Source organism: Anticarsia gemmatalis, chromosome 3, assembly GCF_050436995.1.
Source record: "Anticarsia gemmatalis isolate Benzon Research Colony breed Stoneville strain chromosome 3, ilAntGemm2 primary, whole genome shotgun sequence".
NCBI classification, from domain to species: Eukaryota; Metazoa; Arthropoda; class Insecta; order Lepidoptera; family Erebidae; genus Anticarsia; species Anticarsia gemmatalis.
Genome location: NC_134747.1, coordinates 9,452,435 through 9,468,812, shown reverse-complemented (window position 1 = coordinate 9,468,812; position 16,378 = coordinate 9,452,435). Strand labels below are relative to the sequence as shown.

Below are 16,378 nucleotides of genomic sequence, written 5' to 3'. Positions count from 1 at the left end.
TAATTCTAACCCACTATTGTATAAAATTGCCTGCAGTTGTTCCTATGTGCAATGATGACATGCGATTGCGGTCAGACTCATATATTTTTATGTCTACACAAGTCTTTACTGATTGTAAAACAGGGGAATGAATGAAAATTTCATAAAGACAAAGAGGATTTAAGTGTGAATTGTTTTGTTATTACGACTGTCGACTGTTTGTATTTTAACAAGCTTTTTTAATTATTTTCAGACGTAATCTTATGTTATTGCACACAGAAGTTATTTATATTTAATTGCTAACTTAATAGCTATTGTTTAGACTGCAAATTGAAATTACTTAAACGTCACCACGTCTTTTCTAACATCGTTCCATTTATTTTATTTACATGTGAATATTTTTCATAAATTGATACCGCAGTGGATAATGTTAATGACGCGAAGAGTTCTGTTCAATAATGTAATCTCGCATACAAATTTTAATTTGGTAGAGTCACCCATCACACCATGTAGTGACTCTTCCAGGTCAATAAGACCGTCCGTAGACCGGAATTTTTTTTACTTAAACGTCACATGACATGTTCAGGGTTATAATAAATCAAGATATCACATTTTTAATTGAGGATTTTTGTTGTAACTCATTCCATATATTAAGAAGGACATTTGTACAAAGTTTGGTTACGAGAAGACAGAACATTCTCCTAAGGTGCTAACAAATTTTAACCAAACAATTATCAGCAATGCTTACATCAAATAATGTCATAAAACTACACACCGATAAAAGTCATTTAATACAATAAGTTCTCGCTCAAAAACATTACGTGAAGCTCAAAGCAAATTTAACTTTAGGTACCTATGTCAACGTCTGGCCGGGACGTGCCCTATGTCTGCGGCTGCTAATGTCGTCAGTTTCAGGGGTCGTGGGGGGGTGGGGCGAGGGGGAGGGGGACGTAAGAGGGGGCAGAAGCACGTACTGACTGTTAAAACGCTACATGTCAACGGGGAGCGGGTGGAGCCTCGTCTCAGCCTGTAATCGCGGCGATGGAGGCACCGCGATAATGTCGTGACCTATATGATAGCTTGTGACTACTTGTGAGCTCCCAAATAGTTACCACTCGCTTCACTTTATTAGTAAGTTCGTGGCTATAAACGCCAAATTTGTTTTAATGTTACTTGGAGTGGAATCAAGTGTTACAAGTTGTTCGGAATTACTTTTCTCCTTGTGAGGACCTTTGCGGGTAGACAGACAAAATTAAGTGATGTAAAGGTGAGATTGTACGACTGTAATACATTCCTATTGATTATATTTGAGATTATGAATAAATAATGGAATAGTTTCGTTTCTAATATGAGACTTAGTGGAAATATAATCGGATTAAAAATATAAAAATACTATTTTACAAGAAACTTCTCAAGTCCTAGAGCTGAGTATAATTTGCATATTCTGCAGCACATTGCGAATAGCGGAACTGAATTACAACTACAGCCAGGTTCCAAACACTTTTCGTACTAAGATAAGCTGGCACAAAAAGTGTTTGATGAGATAAGATATGTGAGGTACTCCTATCACAGCTTCAAGGAAAATGATAATTGCAGTTTTTATCCTTTTATTAATCTCACTTCACACAAGTACACTTTCAATTCGAAATACCTAAAACCGCGTCACCGGAACGATAGCATCATGTAAAGATGCAATAATTTTAATGCTGGCTTTCGTTTTGCTCTCACACAAACACATAACCTAGTCTTCGGTAGCACATTCTACGAAGTGTCGTTAGTAAGTCAATGAGACAAAGTCAGTGGCCGTCATTAATAGCGACATGAAACGCATCTATCGCCGCTTGTTCCTCCTCGCGAGCCATCAAACGTACCGGCCGCCCGCCAGACAGGGTGGTCTCTACTAAATAACTAACTACCGCTTACAACGACATCTTGTTATTTCTTTCCAAGAAACTTGCCGAACCTATATTTACAAAACATAAAAGAACCTTCTTATCTAATTATAAACCTTAACAATTAGCATCAGTACTATTACGTAGATAAATCTCATAACGAGCTATTTACCCAACTTATGATTATAATTATATGATTTGTGCAGAGCAGAAGCGAGTAGCGAAGGCACCGGATGTCAACGGCGTAGGGCGGGAGAGCCGAAGTACGTACATAAACATTTTCCGCGTACTTACTTCCATAAATTAGTTCCCGCGAAGGCGCGGTATAAATACCCGCGAAACGTTGCACCACTCGCTCATTACCTACTAATAGTTTTACTTATCGGCTTCCTGTACACTTCACAACAACTCACCATGTTGACGACTCATGAATCATTTTATTGTACTACCCATTCCCAAGTCTGTATACGTCGCAGCCCTTAATAACTATCTATAACTAAATCCGACACTGTCAATTGATATAATGTAACCCCAGTCGTGTACACAAACGCTTATCAAAATAATAAGCACCTTCCCGATTGTCAGACAACAACTACAACAAGCGACGCGTCGCGGCGAAAATTCCAAATTACACCTCACCAAGTTTCCCAGACGTTTACCAGTATTAAAAAAAGTTGTTCGACAATCACCTATCATTACGGGAGGCGTCGGCCTAACGCGCACACAAAGGGTGGTGGCACCGGAAGAAAACGACAAAAATTAAAAGTTTCCTCCAAAACAAAACAACAGCTGTCATATTAAACCGTCAAAGTAAAGATTACGAATGAAATATTCACGGTGAAAGCGGGGCTCAGGCCGTGGTTATGTAAATAAGTGGCTACGAAAATGTACATAATTAGTTTACACGTTTTCTCGGCACCCCGCCACCCCTACCGCGCGGCATATTGCCGCGGGCGAGGGCGCGGGGGCGCGCGGCGGCAGATTAGCCCGCGATACACTTGCTAAGGGTACATTTACATGAATCACACATCTATTACACGCGTATTCAAATAGGCTGCATGTGTTCACTTCACATAACCTAAATAACAACAGATAGGGTTGAATGTTTGAATAAGTAATGCCCCTAAATTAAAATTTCCATTTCTTTTCATTAGAATCATAGAAAAATTAGTGGGTATATCGATTTGTACCTTAATTATAGGCAACGTATCAGTCGTTTCCGTGACATATTTCAATACGAAGCAGTCAACCGGCCATTATAGTACGGAAAGCTATTAGAAATTCTTTATAATCCATACATTGTTTTCAAATGAAAGGGTGATCGCGATGAATGACAGCTAATCTCCTAATAAGACACAAAGTAAAGTGAATTCGCAATGTGACAGAGTAGCTGGCGGGGTGGCGGGCGGTCGGTCGCGAGTGTCGTCGCCGTCGCGCGGAGGCTCGCGGCGAGGCGGCTGGAGCGAGGGGCGTCGGGCGCATCCTCCTTAATTCTTTTGTCGTTTTCAGCTCCGTCAAATATCGCGTTTCCCGTTTGCATACATTTTCAGAGCTCCCCACGCGAGCGCGTCTCGCCGTCGCTCAGTCGCCGTCTTTCACGAATAAAATTAGTGTCGGCAGCGTGACACCAACTGAATTTAAGCTTAATAAGATATTTATAAAGAAATTTCCGATTCAGCGGCAAAGTTCAAAATTTGACTCTGACTCCGCAAAGAGTTTGGTGGCGTTTTCAATTTAAACTTGGAACAAGTTAAATAATGTGCGAGCTCCGACCAACTCGATTCATTTAAGGTTTTAGTGAAATTAGCTTTTGAATTGGAATGACACTGAAATATCCACGGTATCAGTTGGTAAAGTTTAAGCTGTATTAAGGTTTCATTAATTCTCCTTTTTAATAACATTTTAAATGCTGAAAGCTTTTGATGAACTTTTTGAAATGCCTACCTTGGATAAATAAATGCTATGTCCAGCACGATTAAACTAAACATTATATGCAGTCAATTGACATGTTGTTTAACCTACGTAAGGTGGCGACTGTAGCGAGTTTAGCGACACAGGTGCGCTTTGTAAATAGCGTGATGTAGGTGGGCACTTGAGCGGAGGTGAGCGGAGTCGCGCGGAGTAGAGCGGTGAAGACGCGAGAGAGTGGCAATGGTCGGCGCGGCGCGTGTGCATTTCGCGCGTCGTGCCGGTGCCCACCTCGCGTCTAATGTCGAACATAAATCAGAGGTAACGCGCCACCCGCGCCCCCTCCTCGCACCGATAAAATTCCAAATTGTTTTCTCGCCCCCGGTGGGCGCCGCCCTCGGTTCGCTCTTAAACGCCGTTTCAAGTTGCACTTGTGAATCGCACTTTTTACTGTTCTTGAAATTGGCGTTGCGAATTGTTTTTCAACTCCGCTCGATCCGCGCTTTTATAGGAGTCGGTTATGTTAAACGATTGTAACGAATAATTTGTGCATTTTTTGTGAGCGAACTATCGATGTGAGCGGGGTCGCGACACGTTGGCATTGGTAAATGCGAGCCAATTAGAAGATTAAGCGTTGACAATTACGGTGTCGGATCGCGATCGTATATCAACAATTATCGCGCGAGTGCGACAAATGGCGGACCAGCCTCGTGCACGTGTAAGCGCGGTGTGCGCTCGCCCTCATCTCAACACTACTAATATTTTCCAACCGTGGATGCGTCTAAATACGAATATTTTTCAAGAAATTATATTTCTACCCGACCTGTAGGAAAACCTTAATAAGTAAAATAAATATTGAATGGGTCTTCCACTGCAATCCATCACTAACATTATAAAAGAATCTTGAGATACTTTCGATATCAGATTTACAGTAAAAATATCTAAGATAAATTACCATAAACTTGTTATTAGTTCTTATCTATGACAAAAAACTGCTCACGTTAATCAACCACTAATCACGGACACTTAACACGCTTATAACTTATAATCGCTTCGAAATATAATATTTATTAGTTAATGCATAAATGCAACGATAAAAAAACTTGTGCATCACTAAAATATGGAGTGAGATAGAAGTAATGTCGATGGTATCAAACAAGTTTAATACTTGCAACGCCATCTCGTGTGAGATAGCAGAAACATTGGAACATTTTCATCCCCTCAGACTCTACACAGACTTTGATGGCGATGTTATTTTAGTGGTTTTTGAGAACTCATTTTGATATTCGTATTTAATATTATGGATTTGTTCGTATTTTTCAATGTTAAAATTGTGTATGATAAAATTGGGTAGGGTGAAAAACTATTTCCCGGGAAATGATATAGGCTAATATTCACACCAAAAAGACACGGGTAAAACCAAGCAACTTTATATTTTAATCGGTTTTAATAAACTTTAAATATAAAAAAAGACTAACATTGTTTTAACATTAGCTTTTGACAACAACTATTTCCTTAGTTGTTACCCAATTAATGTTGCCTTGCACAACAATATTTATGTAGGTACAATGATAAAAAGTAACGCATCCAATATTTCCTCATCGAAGTTGCACTTTTAACAAACACGAATACGTAGTACACACGCACGGCGCTACAATATCGTTCGATAAATCGCCACGGCCCTAGTTGTGGGAATTCGTTACGCGATGCCCTGTTACCGGAAAAATATATACTGCCACTTTGATAAACTTCACTTATATTTACATAAACATGAACTCTGTATTTTCAACAAGGTAAATACCAAGCAATTTTTCGTTTACGAATGAAACTTTCTTGTTTTCAAGACTTAGGTCCAATTTCATAGTTTAGCTGATGGGACGACAAATGTATGAAACTAACTTATACTTACGTTAGTTTTATACGTTTGTTGTTCTTATTTGTTACTATTCGATTTGTGACACCTAATTAATATAACTATCTGTATTTTCATTCAATCTACTCTCTTAAATGACTTTAGGAACTAATTACAATAAATTATAGAGTTGTTTGTAGTCCAAATATCTACAGTAGTCATTTGATTAACTTTCAGCCCTTAACTGATGTTTTTGTTATATTCCTGACTATGTTAAATAAACAGTTGGAAATATGATTAATTCGTTAGTAAAAGTTAATTATGTGTAAGTAGCAAGCCTATAATACTTTGTCGCATATAAAGAGGTATGTTTATAAAGTTCACATTCAAACTTGTAAATCGCTTACAACAGTTTATTTAATTTAATTTATTCACATTAAAGTGCGTGACAGGTTGTTAAATCACAACAAGAATTGAAAATGACAAAATTCTTAAAAAATCCTACATAATTTTCCATGATGCTAAAAACTTATGAGGTTCGAGTAAATATCATGAAAAACATAATAAATTTAACTAAATACCGCAGTTTCTACAATTTGACTTCAAAAAGAGTCGACGAGTAATTTATAAAGGAGAACAATCTTGATTTAGATGTTATATGATGTTTTGTTAAGTTAAAATAATTCTGAACACATACACGCTAGATAAAAGTATTTATATGTGATATGTGGGAGATTTACGATAGTTAGATGCTGGTGAGAAGTAAATCAAAGAGCTCGGAGGCTGCCAACTGTGTGCTCTAACGATTAGAGTGTTGGCAACGACGCCCGGCGAAAACATCTTCAGCGAGCTATGTGCTATCGGCGATACATCGCATTGTGTATTAGTAAAACATGTTAATTTAAATCTGTTAGCGAACTTTGCGAGTACTGCGTGCTTGTAAAATATAGTGCGAATACATCGATGTATATGTACCGTATAACTCTATATATCTCTATAGCAAACTTATGTCACATGTTATATGTGATAATGCCGTAGCCCATGGGAATACGTATTTCAAATGATTAAATGCGCTAAATTGTACTCCACCAATGCATATAATTAAGCAAATCTTTTAGGATACGATATAATTTAAACGATTTGTACTTTGTTCTTTTTTATCATTATCACAAGTTCAAAAGGGACAGAAAATCGCCAAATGTAAAAGGAACCATGTCTTATTATGTCAAAGTAATATTTATGTTTATAAGGAAAATTCTGAGACATTTTTTTAACTATGCAGGCAGAAACAATTATTTAAATACGTTTGTAGGAACATAGAACTATCAATATCCATTATCTGCAAATAAATAATACTCTCCTAATTTGTTGAACACAATAAACAAGAGCAGCAGATGGAATCAACGTTTATGAAAGCTTTTGCACACAAAGCTGTGTAATCGACAAACATCAAAATATTTGCCGAGCGGATGAAAAATGGGTCCCCGTTGAATAAACTAAAAGAGCGGCTCACAAAGCGGCAGGTTTTAAAATGGAGCTTACCGAGTTAACTGAACGCGATTAGCATGCCAACTAGCGACGGACACACATATTTACATTATTCTATTACGCATGCCACGATTATCTTTTTTTGGGGTGAACGCAGATAATGTGTGGGGATTTAATTTTGCTGCAGATTTGTCTTTCATTCTTTATGGTGCGTGAAATATTAATCTAATGGGAGTTTAATTTAAACAATTTGACACTTATTACGTTTGCTGAATGTGGCTTTGTGGTTTCGACAATGAAAAGCTGCAAAGCACACAGAAGAATAAAGTTACGGTGCTGATATAGAAGTCACAAGAAAGCTTTCACGGTGGCGAATGACGTGGATTCACAACTATGAAGTTACAAATATAATGTTTTTACATATTTTGAAGTTTAAATGGTGAAATTTCAATCAATCGTGGCCACGGTTGGTAACTGGTGGTGCACCTGATTTGGCATCACGTAGACGACATATCACGCGACAATTCGGCCGATCTCTGTGGGGCAATTCAATTACAGTGAAAGATCCCTCATAAGCGAATCGTTTTTCCAAGTCATTAATTTTTTCGAACGACACGGGGCTCCGCGTGATACGGCGGGGTGGGTCCAGGCGCGCGGCTATCTCGCGAGATAATGCTGATTTATGCGGGCGGGCGACGGTCGTGATTCGTCGCGCATCGTCGCCGCGACATGCGAATGTCGCGCGATCGCATCGTCGCTCGCGTCACTTTGTTTAGCTGTTGCCCCGGTGTCCCGCGTCCCGCGCCCGCCGTTCATTTGTGACGGTTAGTTGGTGAGATTTATGCTAATCGACGGGGCCGACTCGGATAAGCTCGCGTGACGGTGTGGCAAATTGTCTCCCATTGCGACTTCCCAAAGCTCTTTGTAACGGTTGCTATCGCATTAAATCTTTTATTATCTCTATATGTTCGCATAAAGCATCGATTATGGGGGAGAAGATATAACGTCTAATTCTGAAGATCTATGGCGTCTAAACAACGCCGTAAAAAGAAAACATGGCGACGAATTTTGCGAATGGATATTATAACAAGTCAACACTGCTATAATTATGTTCAGTGATGCTAAATTCGGAAACAACTGCGACTTGAATACATTTCCAGATGTCGTATTTTATGGTGCGTGGTAGAAAAACTGGACGCCCGAAGCGTCGTTAACTCGAGAACATTATAAGGAATAAATAAGTGAGGTATTAATACAGCTTTATAGTCCGTGAAAAAGCCTTCATTGTTTTGTACATTATACCCGGCCTTTGTTCACATTTATTTGTGTGATGAAGACGATGTATTTAGCATTAAATATAATCCAAGGCGAAGCTGTGAAATAGGCTACACATTCTAATTAGGCTCAAGTATCGTGCAGCTAGGAACTTGGAATCTGTTTAGGTTTAGATTTTTCTGCATCTGTGCGATTTTATCAGTTATGGCAGTATAGTTTTGAGTAAAAATTTATATTTAGTGGTTGGTCGGAGTTAGCTAGAAGCGTTATCAAAAGATTAGGTTTGCGAATTTGTTACGATCGGTGAGCTGTCGCGCGTTGATTTACGCTGGCGTCGATAAGCGTCGCCGGTGCGCGACGCTACCTCCTGTTGTAGGTAGGTACCTCGATAACATTCACACACAAATCATGCTCACCTGCACACTATGCCTATTTATTACCTAAGTGATTCAAGGTATTTGTGTCCGTTTGTGTTGTTAAAAATCAAAACATAACTAACCATATTCACCTTCAGATAATTCATTAGGTTTTATGTATATTTACGCGTTATATAGAAAATATTGCTTTAGGTCCTGAAATTTTTCCGCGTACCTTAAAAGTAAGCATCCGCTACGTGAAACGCGTGTTTCGAAAGTTGCGATGGTTATTTCATTTTATTGACGTCGTGATTTTGATAGTTACGCAGCATTTTTGATTGGGAATGTATGATTGTTTTATGTGCGAGTAGCGGTCGGGCGCAGACGGTAGGACGCGGCGCGGTCGACGCGGTGGCGGTCGATTGCCCATTGTTCGACACCGCGCCGCGACCGACACGCCTCGCTCCGCCGCTCCCGTGCACTGTGCCACCTACCTTATCGCCTCTGAAACGCGCCGTCGATATTGCCTTGATCTCGTTAACCAACAATCGCGATTCGATTACCCACCTACCACAGAGTTTTTAATTTCTCGTCAAGTTCAAGACGAGAGTCTAAAAGCAATCCGTTTCGTCATTTATACGGTTAATAACGCGTGTTTTACGTCAGTGCCTTCTGTTTGTTGTGTATCCGATTCTTGTTAGTATAAACGAAATATTAATTGCTGCGTAACAACTACTGCTCTCGACCATAAATATATTCTAAGCAGTATAGCGGAAATCGTTTGCAAATATACATCCGTTATTTAAATGGTTATTCGCACTTATTGAAGATAAACACTCACCTTCCAGTCTTAGTTATGATCATTTCTGTTCCTAATTCATTAAACTTGTCCCATAGCTCTTTAGTCTCAAGGTGGCACTGTATGTGTCTCATCTCCTCGCTGGACCATCGCTCCGCGAGCTGAGGGTTCCTGGGAGGAGGAGACAGAGGCCTGGAGCCGCTGGGGGCGCCGCTGGCGGAGCCCGCCTCGGACGTCGACGACACATCCACGGGAGAGTCTCGCTCGTACTCCGCGAGAGGCGGCGAGGGAGATCCCGATGCCGAAGCGGTCGCATCCACGAATTTTTCTGTAAGAACAAATTATTATTACCGCTATAAAAGCTTAATAAATACGACATCAACCCACTTTATTCAGACGGAAATATGGGTACGTCATTAGAGTGTATATTTAGTTAACAAGCTACTAAAACATTTTTTGCTTTGATGCGAAGATACCTGTCAGCGTTATGGGGACATTTCGAGTCTAGGTTTTATAAGCGGCGGCGTGAATACAATTTGACACATCCCTAATTTCTTTATCACATAGTTGTAACAAATATTGGTGTAATATTTTCCGTCGTGCTCAATGTCGCACTCAATTAATTGACTGATGGACAACTGCCTACGATGTAAAATATTACTTAGGTGCCACACAACTCGATGAAGCTTTACAGAAAAATAAATTTGTCATCATCTTTACAGTTCTACTAAATAATACTAAACTAAATTATAAAAGAAAACTACTGACAGCTTTATCATTAAATTAGCCCTTCCTATGTCAAATATTATTAATAAAATACGAACTCTTTCTCACCTTTTAAACTTATAAGAAACAAAATTTTGTGTTACAAAGAACACTAAAAACATACAAATCCTACACTTTAATTACCAACGCATAAATAGTATGTATTAATGTATCTGTCGCAGTAAGATAGATAAAGCCGTAACATAGTTATATCCCTAGAGATATAATTATATACCGTAATATAGTTATAAAGAAGAAGTTTTGGGTAAACCGACATGGGTAGGTTAGGTTAGAAGGCCTTCGTGGTTATTTTTTTTTAAACCACCCAGAAGGAGGAGCCCCGCGAAGCGGGGCTCCGGCGACATCTTCAAACTCTCATTATAACTATGTTACGGCATATAATTATATCCCTAGGGATATAACTATGTTACGGCTTTATCTATCTTACTGCGACATATCCGTTTGGGAATCGAACCCACCACCAATCGGTACAACGGTACGGTGACAACTTTTAATATTTTGTCTCCGCAAAACAAAACGCTCTCGGTGGAATAGTATTTTTAATTTAAGGTTTTTTTCGTTACAGCTTATCGAAGAACTACTTCTAATACTTGTTATATCATAGAATTAGTTTGAAGCTTTATGTCTCCCTAAATTATTTACAAGTAGCTTTTGCATCGTCCGCGTGAACGGATTTCTCAGGAGAAAATGTATCCTATGTGTTCATACAATTTAAAAACTATCTGTGAACCAAATTTCACCAAAATCCGGTAAGTAGTTTTTGTGAGAAGGAGGACAAACTTACATAGATCCTCACAAAGTTACGCATTTTATTATTTTCAGAATTTAATGACCACTAAATAGTCAAATAAGGACATACTAAATATTTCTACATTCTGCACGTAGTTGGGTAAACATATTAAATTTTGATTTTTCTACGTAAAGTTTAAAACTATTATTTAACAATATACTGATTGGTTTATTACTTATATTATGTATTATAATAAATAAACGAATTATTGCTTAATCAAACACAACGATAGGAAATTATGAACGAGAAAAATGAAAACCAAAAATATTGCGTACGGGTTGACATTCGACGGAACTTAAAAAAATAATATGTAAGTTTTCTAACTTTTGACGATTAAACATAAATCATTATAATCATCATTCTTATTATAACCTGGTAGGTTCTTCAAATTTAAACGAAGGTATTACTTAAGACCAATTTTAGTACCTAATAACTATATTTTTAAATCTTCATTCTTCATTTTACATGGTCCTTTTAAACGAACTGGAAAATAAGAGCAACGAAAAATCTAATTGTTATATTAGTTTTAAAAGTTTTTAGTCGATTATTTAGTTTTTTTTTACCTTTATAAATACTGCAATAATGACTAAGTATATATTTATTTTAAAGGAAATTTAAATGTTTTATGCTAATTCTAAAATAATGCTCAAGTTTTTTATTCCCATTAATAGGAATGCCTGCTAACAGCTTCTTTTCGCAGTGTACTTCTAGGCTGATTAAAAATAAAACAGATTTGTTTTTGGGTAATTACTAATTAATGCCTGATTTTATAGTGACTACAGAATATTGCAATAAACAATGAAGATAATTTACACAAGTATTATGCCCAAAGAATATAATAACTTGTGATGTGAAGAGCTTCTGACGATTATTCGCATACTACACCACACTTTTAGACGGAAGGGACCCAAAATTTAAATCAATAAAAATACTTTAGCCACCTGATAAATAATGGTCAAAATATATGATGCAGTTTCATTTCAAAACGTTTTCTTGCTAAAGATATAAAACTTAGTTTCCATTTTTAATTTTATGACACTATCAAAGTTTACTGTAACTAAAAGGTAGTATCGTAAATTATGGCCGCCATTACAAAAAGATCGAATATTTTATCGTCAACCATTGTTAAAAAATGTATGTTTTTCTAAACAACATAAAAATACAAATGTTTCTCGAATATATTCCACGTGGTTTTGTATATTTAGGCTTATTATAATATAAATGTAAAAAGCGGGTAATTATATAAACGTAAATTTTATATGAAATACATTGCTGATAGGTTACATTAACATTTATTTGCGATAAGAAGTCACGGCAATAAATAACTGGAATGTTTTCATTTCACCAACCATGGCGAATCAATAGCTTTAGATTAGGGAAATTTATTCTACACAGTTTTATGTACTTTTGTGACGAATTTTCTACATTTTCTTTTATCATTTCGGTTTTTCATTTTATGTCATTTTAGTTTTCTATTTCGAAAACTATAAATCCATATCAATCTGGCGAAAGAGTTACTGACAGGTATTGGTATTTAATAATTTTCTATAGTTTTGTTCCTTTGGTACAATATTTTGCAACTTACGTTTTTTATGCAAATAAGTCCCTAGGCCTACGTAAGCCAAAATGTGGTCAAAACTTTTAGAAAAACAAATTGATTAGTTTGTTAGGACGATATTTGAATGGGGATTAAATAAAATTTCAATAAAAGGGTTAACCGGACGTAACCCAAAAATGATGTCGAAGGAATGATGACTGTATCAATATATTTTTATTCTTCTTTTTGCAGAACTAAATTTTTAATGTAGAGAATTGGGCGTCAATGTTTTGGTCAATGTCAATATACCAATCGTTTTTTAAAATGAGAGATTGACAAACTCGGAGCAAATTAATTTGACTAAAAATGTTAGTTTTAAATTATGCTGAACTCATGACCTTAATGCTTTTATTAATATGAATTAATCTGATTAAGGAACTTTAATACATAGATCATCGATTGTATATATGTATTTACATATTTATAATTTAATTCTAACAGACATTAATGATATGAACTTTTTACTGATTTCTTTCAAAATAATACTATCAATGACTTTAGTTTAAATAGAGCCTAGAGTTTCTTGCTATTTACAACTATCTCTACATTTTCAACGAATGATACATTTTATAATTAAAACTGTTGACTACAAATTTTATAATACAATTTAAGTACTTATAACTCTTTATAATTTGTAATGAAATGAATAAATGTTTGGATTATAACTTTAAAAAAAATATTCCGTGTGTCCTGAATTTCATAGCGCCCTTAACCTTGACAGTAAATACTTCTGAAACATCGTTTACTTCTTCTACTTCACTTTTGTTATGATAATAATAAAGTTTTTACAGAGTTTATGTTTTCGTGCATTACGGTGTTTTTGATTGTAGAGTTTAGGAGAGTCTTATTTATTGTTGAAGAATTTTGTAGGAAGTTTTTGTAACGCTTTTATGATCAAATATAAAAACTTAACATAATACACCTTTTTTAAAATTTGCAATGAATGTGTTCTGAGACACGGTGACTCTTTCAGGCATTTGAATAGGAAGTGTACAAAATAATTTTCAATGTTCAAGTGTTGAACTTACCTAGGGGCATCAACGTGTCCTCCCTGGGATCTCTGTGCCTTCGCCTCTCTCGCCTCTCCTGCCTGTCTCTGGCCATGATGGCAGCGATAGAGAAGTCGGTGGCGCAGGGCCGCGCGGAGCAGTCCTCCTCCATGGCGGGCCCCTGCCTCTCCCGACCCTCGCCCTGCAGCAGCATCAAGTTGACCGCCTGCGAGCCCAGCCTGCCTCCCGCTGACCACGCGCTGTCACCGTCCGAACATCCCATCGATGTTGCACAACATAATCTTTGCAACTTCGAATAAGAAAAACCTGCTGTTTCACTTTTTTACTGATGCTTTTCTCAGATTCCCGTCTCTAGATTAATTCTACCATCGATTCTAAATAATAGAGGTGATTTAGAAATGAAACCAAGTTTATTTATACTTGATAAATAATAGTTTCTCTGATTTACAGGAATCGCAAATATCACAGTTTTACTAAATAAACCGATAAACACGAACTTGAGAGTAAGTCTGTCGCAGAACAACGCTTAGAATAGAGATCGCAACGTGTGCTGGTATCGTAAGTATCGTAATCACGGAGTGCAAGTTTCGTGTTGTGGCAGAAACTTTTTACGCGCGCTCTCGACGCGGGTAGAGCGGACCGGTGCGGCTCGGCGCGTTGTCGACTCGACTGAGGCGGCGGCGAGGCGCGAGGCGGCGCGCCACAGGGAGGGGCCTGCATCGCCGCCCTATGCCACCACACTCCGACCACGCACACACAACCGCTTTTTTATTACTTCTTTCTTATTAAGTCCGTCCCGCTCGCGCTGGCCTCGCCGCTCGCGCCCGTCCCTCTCGGCGAGCGAGTTTTTCTCCGCGTGATAACTATTGAAATTCGCTAAACGGCTCACCGCGGCGCGGAAAAGGCTCTCTCGTTAAACGGTGAGCCGATCGTATCGAGGTATTTATTCGAATTACTCGGTGCGCCGACGCTTCGCATCACTATTTATGCACTGTGAGAGTCGCCGCCATCGATGGGGCTGTGCCGGCGTGCCCGCGCGCCGATTACCGCCTCACAATATTGGCGGTTATATCGTGAATAAATAAGCCCTTACTTTATTACGTGACGCAAATAGCTTCCAAGCAGATGGGAGCTGTATGCACATTTACATAGATTTTAATAAGTATGGGTATACGCCTTCCAATTCTTTATAAACGACAGGGAAAGCAATATAAACCGATAATTTAAACGTAAAGTACAGACTCATTTTTTATTAAGGTAGGTACCAAAATGAATAAACAAAGAATGTCGATTATTAATAAATAACTAGGTAGGTATACTGAGTGTTTATGCGATCGACTTCATTTTTATAATCCATGGATAATTCATTTAACAAAGGTCACCTTTTTAAATTGTACCTAATGTTTTACTTTTCTATCCAACAACGTACCACTGAAATCAATCGGACGAAAAGACAGGAACAAAACGTAAACCTCCAATTGAAAAAGTAATTTAAATTAGAAACCTTATATTCGTTTACAAAACCTTATTGTTTAAAAATAAAATTTTATCCTCATTTGAACCAAACGAATTGGTAACAAACGCTGTTGAATCGGAGAGTTTGCGAAACTCGCAAAGTGCACTCGAGAACTTTTCGGCCCTATTACTTTTTCTTTGGGAAATGTTGTTGTAATCTTACCTGACTGAAGGTGAGCAGTAAGCGTTCAATTAGAGCGAGTTCATGAAGGTGATTAGGCGCGAGATGGCAGTGAGTGGAGTCACACCGAGGCTGAGTAAACACTGGTAATGCGTAATGAACGCGACGTAGAGCCGCGAGATTGCAACCACCTTTATAGCGTTAGATCAAATTTGCGGAAAATTAAAGCCACAGACTTTCTCCTAGTTTTGTGTTTATAATAATTTATTACGTGCGAGGAACTCAAACTAACCATGTCGTTAGGCAATAAAGCTTATCGAAGTTGAACCGGTAATAGCGGCACAAATAGCCGCCGATATGCGAATTGTGACGAATCGCATTAATTATTTTGTTGATTTCCATGTAAGCCAACGATAATAACTGTTATTATTCGTTAATTTTGAATAGCCATGGTATTATTCAGAAAATTGCTTATACATTTAAATTAAGATGAATGAAGCGAAAGACGTTTATGTGATAAAAAATATATGTCATGTGTCATACGATAAAGAAATAGATGTCTATTATTAAACTGCTATCGACTTAAACACTATCCATAAAAGACTTGGTTAATTTTAACTAGAAGAGTAATGTATAAAAGTCACACTGCTTCATGGCATGATCAATAATAAGTATAATAAATCATGAATATAAAATAACAATCATTACCTTTATTTTGCACCAGCTTTAATTGGAGACTTCAAGATATAATTTTAGACCTGAAAGTTTGAGAAATACACTTCTGCCTATAAACAAATGAATAGCGATTGCTTGATGGTAATAAAATACAATTAATAAAAAAATAAATGTGTCTGGTCGCGATGGGTAGTGTCTTCGACTGCTGATCAAGAGTCGAGAGGGTTCGATTTCTGGATTGGGCTGTGCTTTTGGTATTTTTTAATTTAATTTAGAATATTTCTCAATAATAACCCGCAGTTTGGTAACATGCCCGGTATAATGCAATAAGCTCG

The 16,378-nt window shown here is 37.6% G+C and overlaps 1 protein-coding gene across 2 annotated transcripts in view; it reads right to left on the bottom strand.

The window, feature by feature from the left end:
• Positions 1 to 15,563, bottom strand: part of LOC142987542 (T-box transcription factor TBX20-like) — a 36,851-nt gene extending 21,288 nt beyond the window's left edge. The window contains exons 1-3 of one of the 2 annotated variants that reach the window (XM_076136370.1): positions 15,411 to 15,563; positions 13,751 to 14,021; positions 9,592 to 9,877 (exon numbers count right to left, since the gene is read on the bottom strand). In XM_076136370.1, coding sequence (XP_075992485.1) covers positions 9,592 to 9,877; positions 13,751 to 13,994 — 530 coding nt within the window. In that variant the 5' untranslated portion in view covers positions 13,995 to 14,021; positions 15,411 to 15,563. Of the gene's footprint in view, positions 1 to 9,591; positions 9,878 to 13,750; positions 14,665 to 15,410 lie in introns of those variants that run through there. The other variant, XM_076136371.1, reaches the window with a different exon arrangement.
• Positions 15,564 to 16,378: the final 815 nt, after the last annotated feature.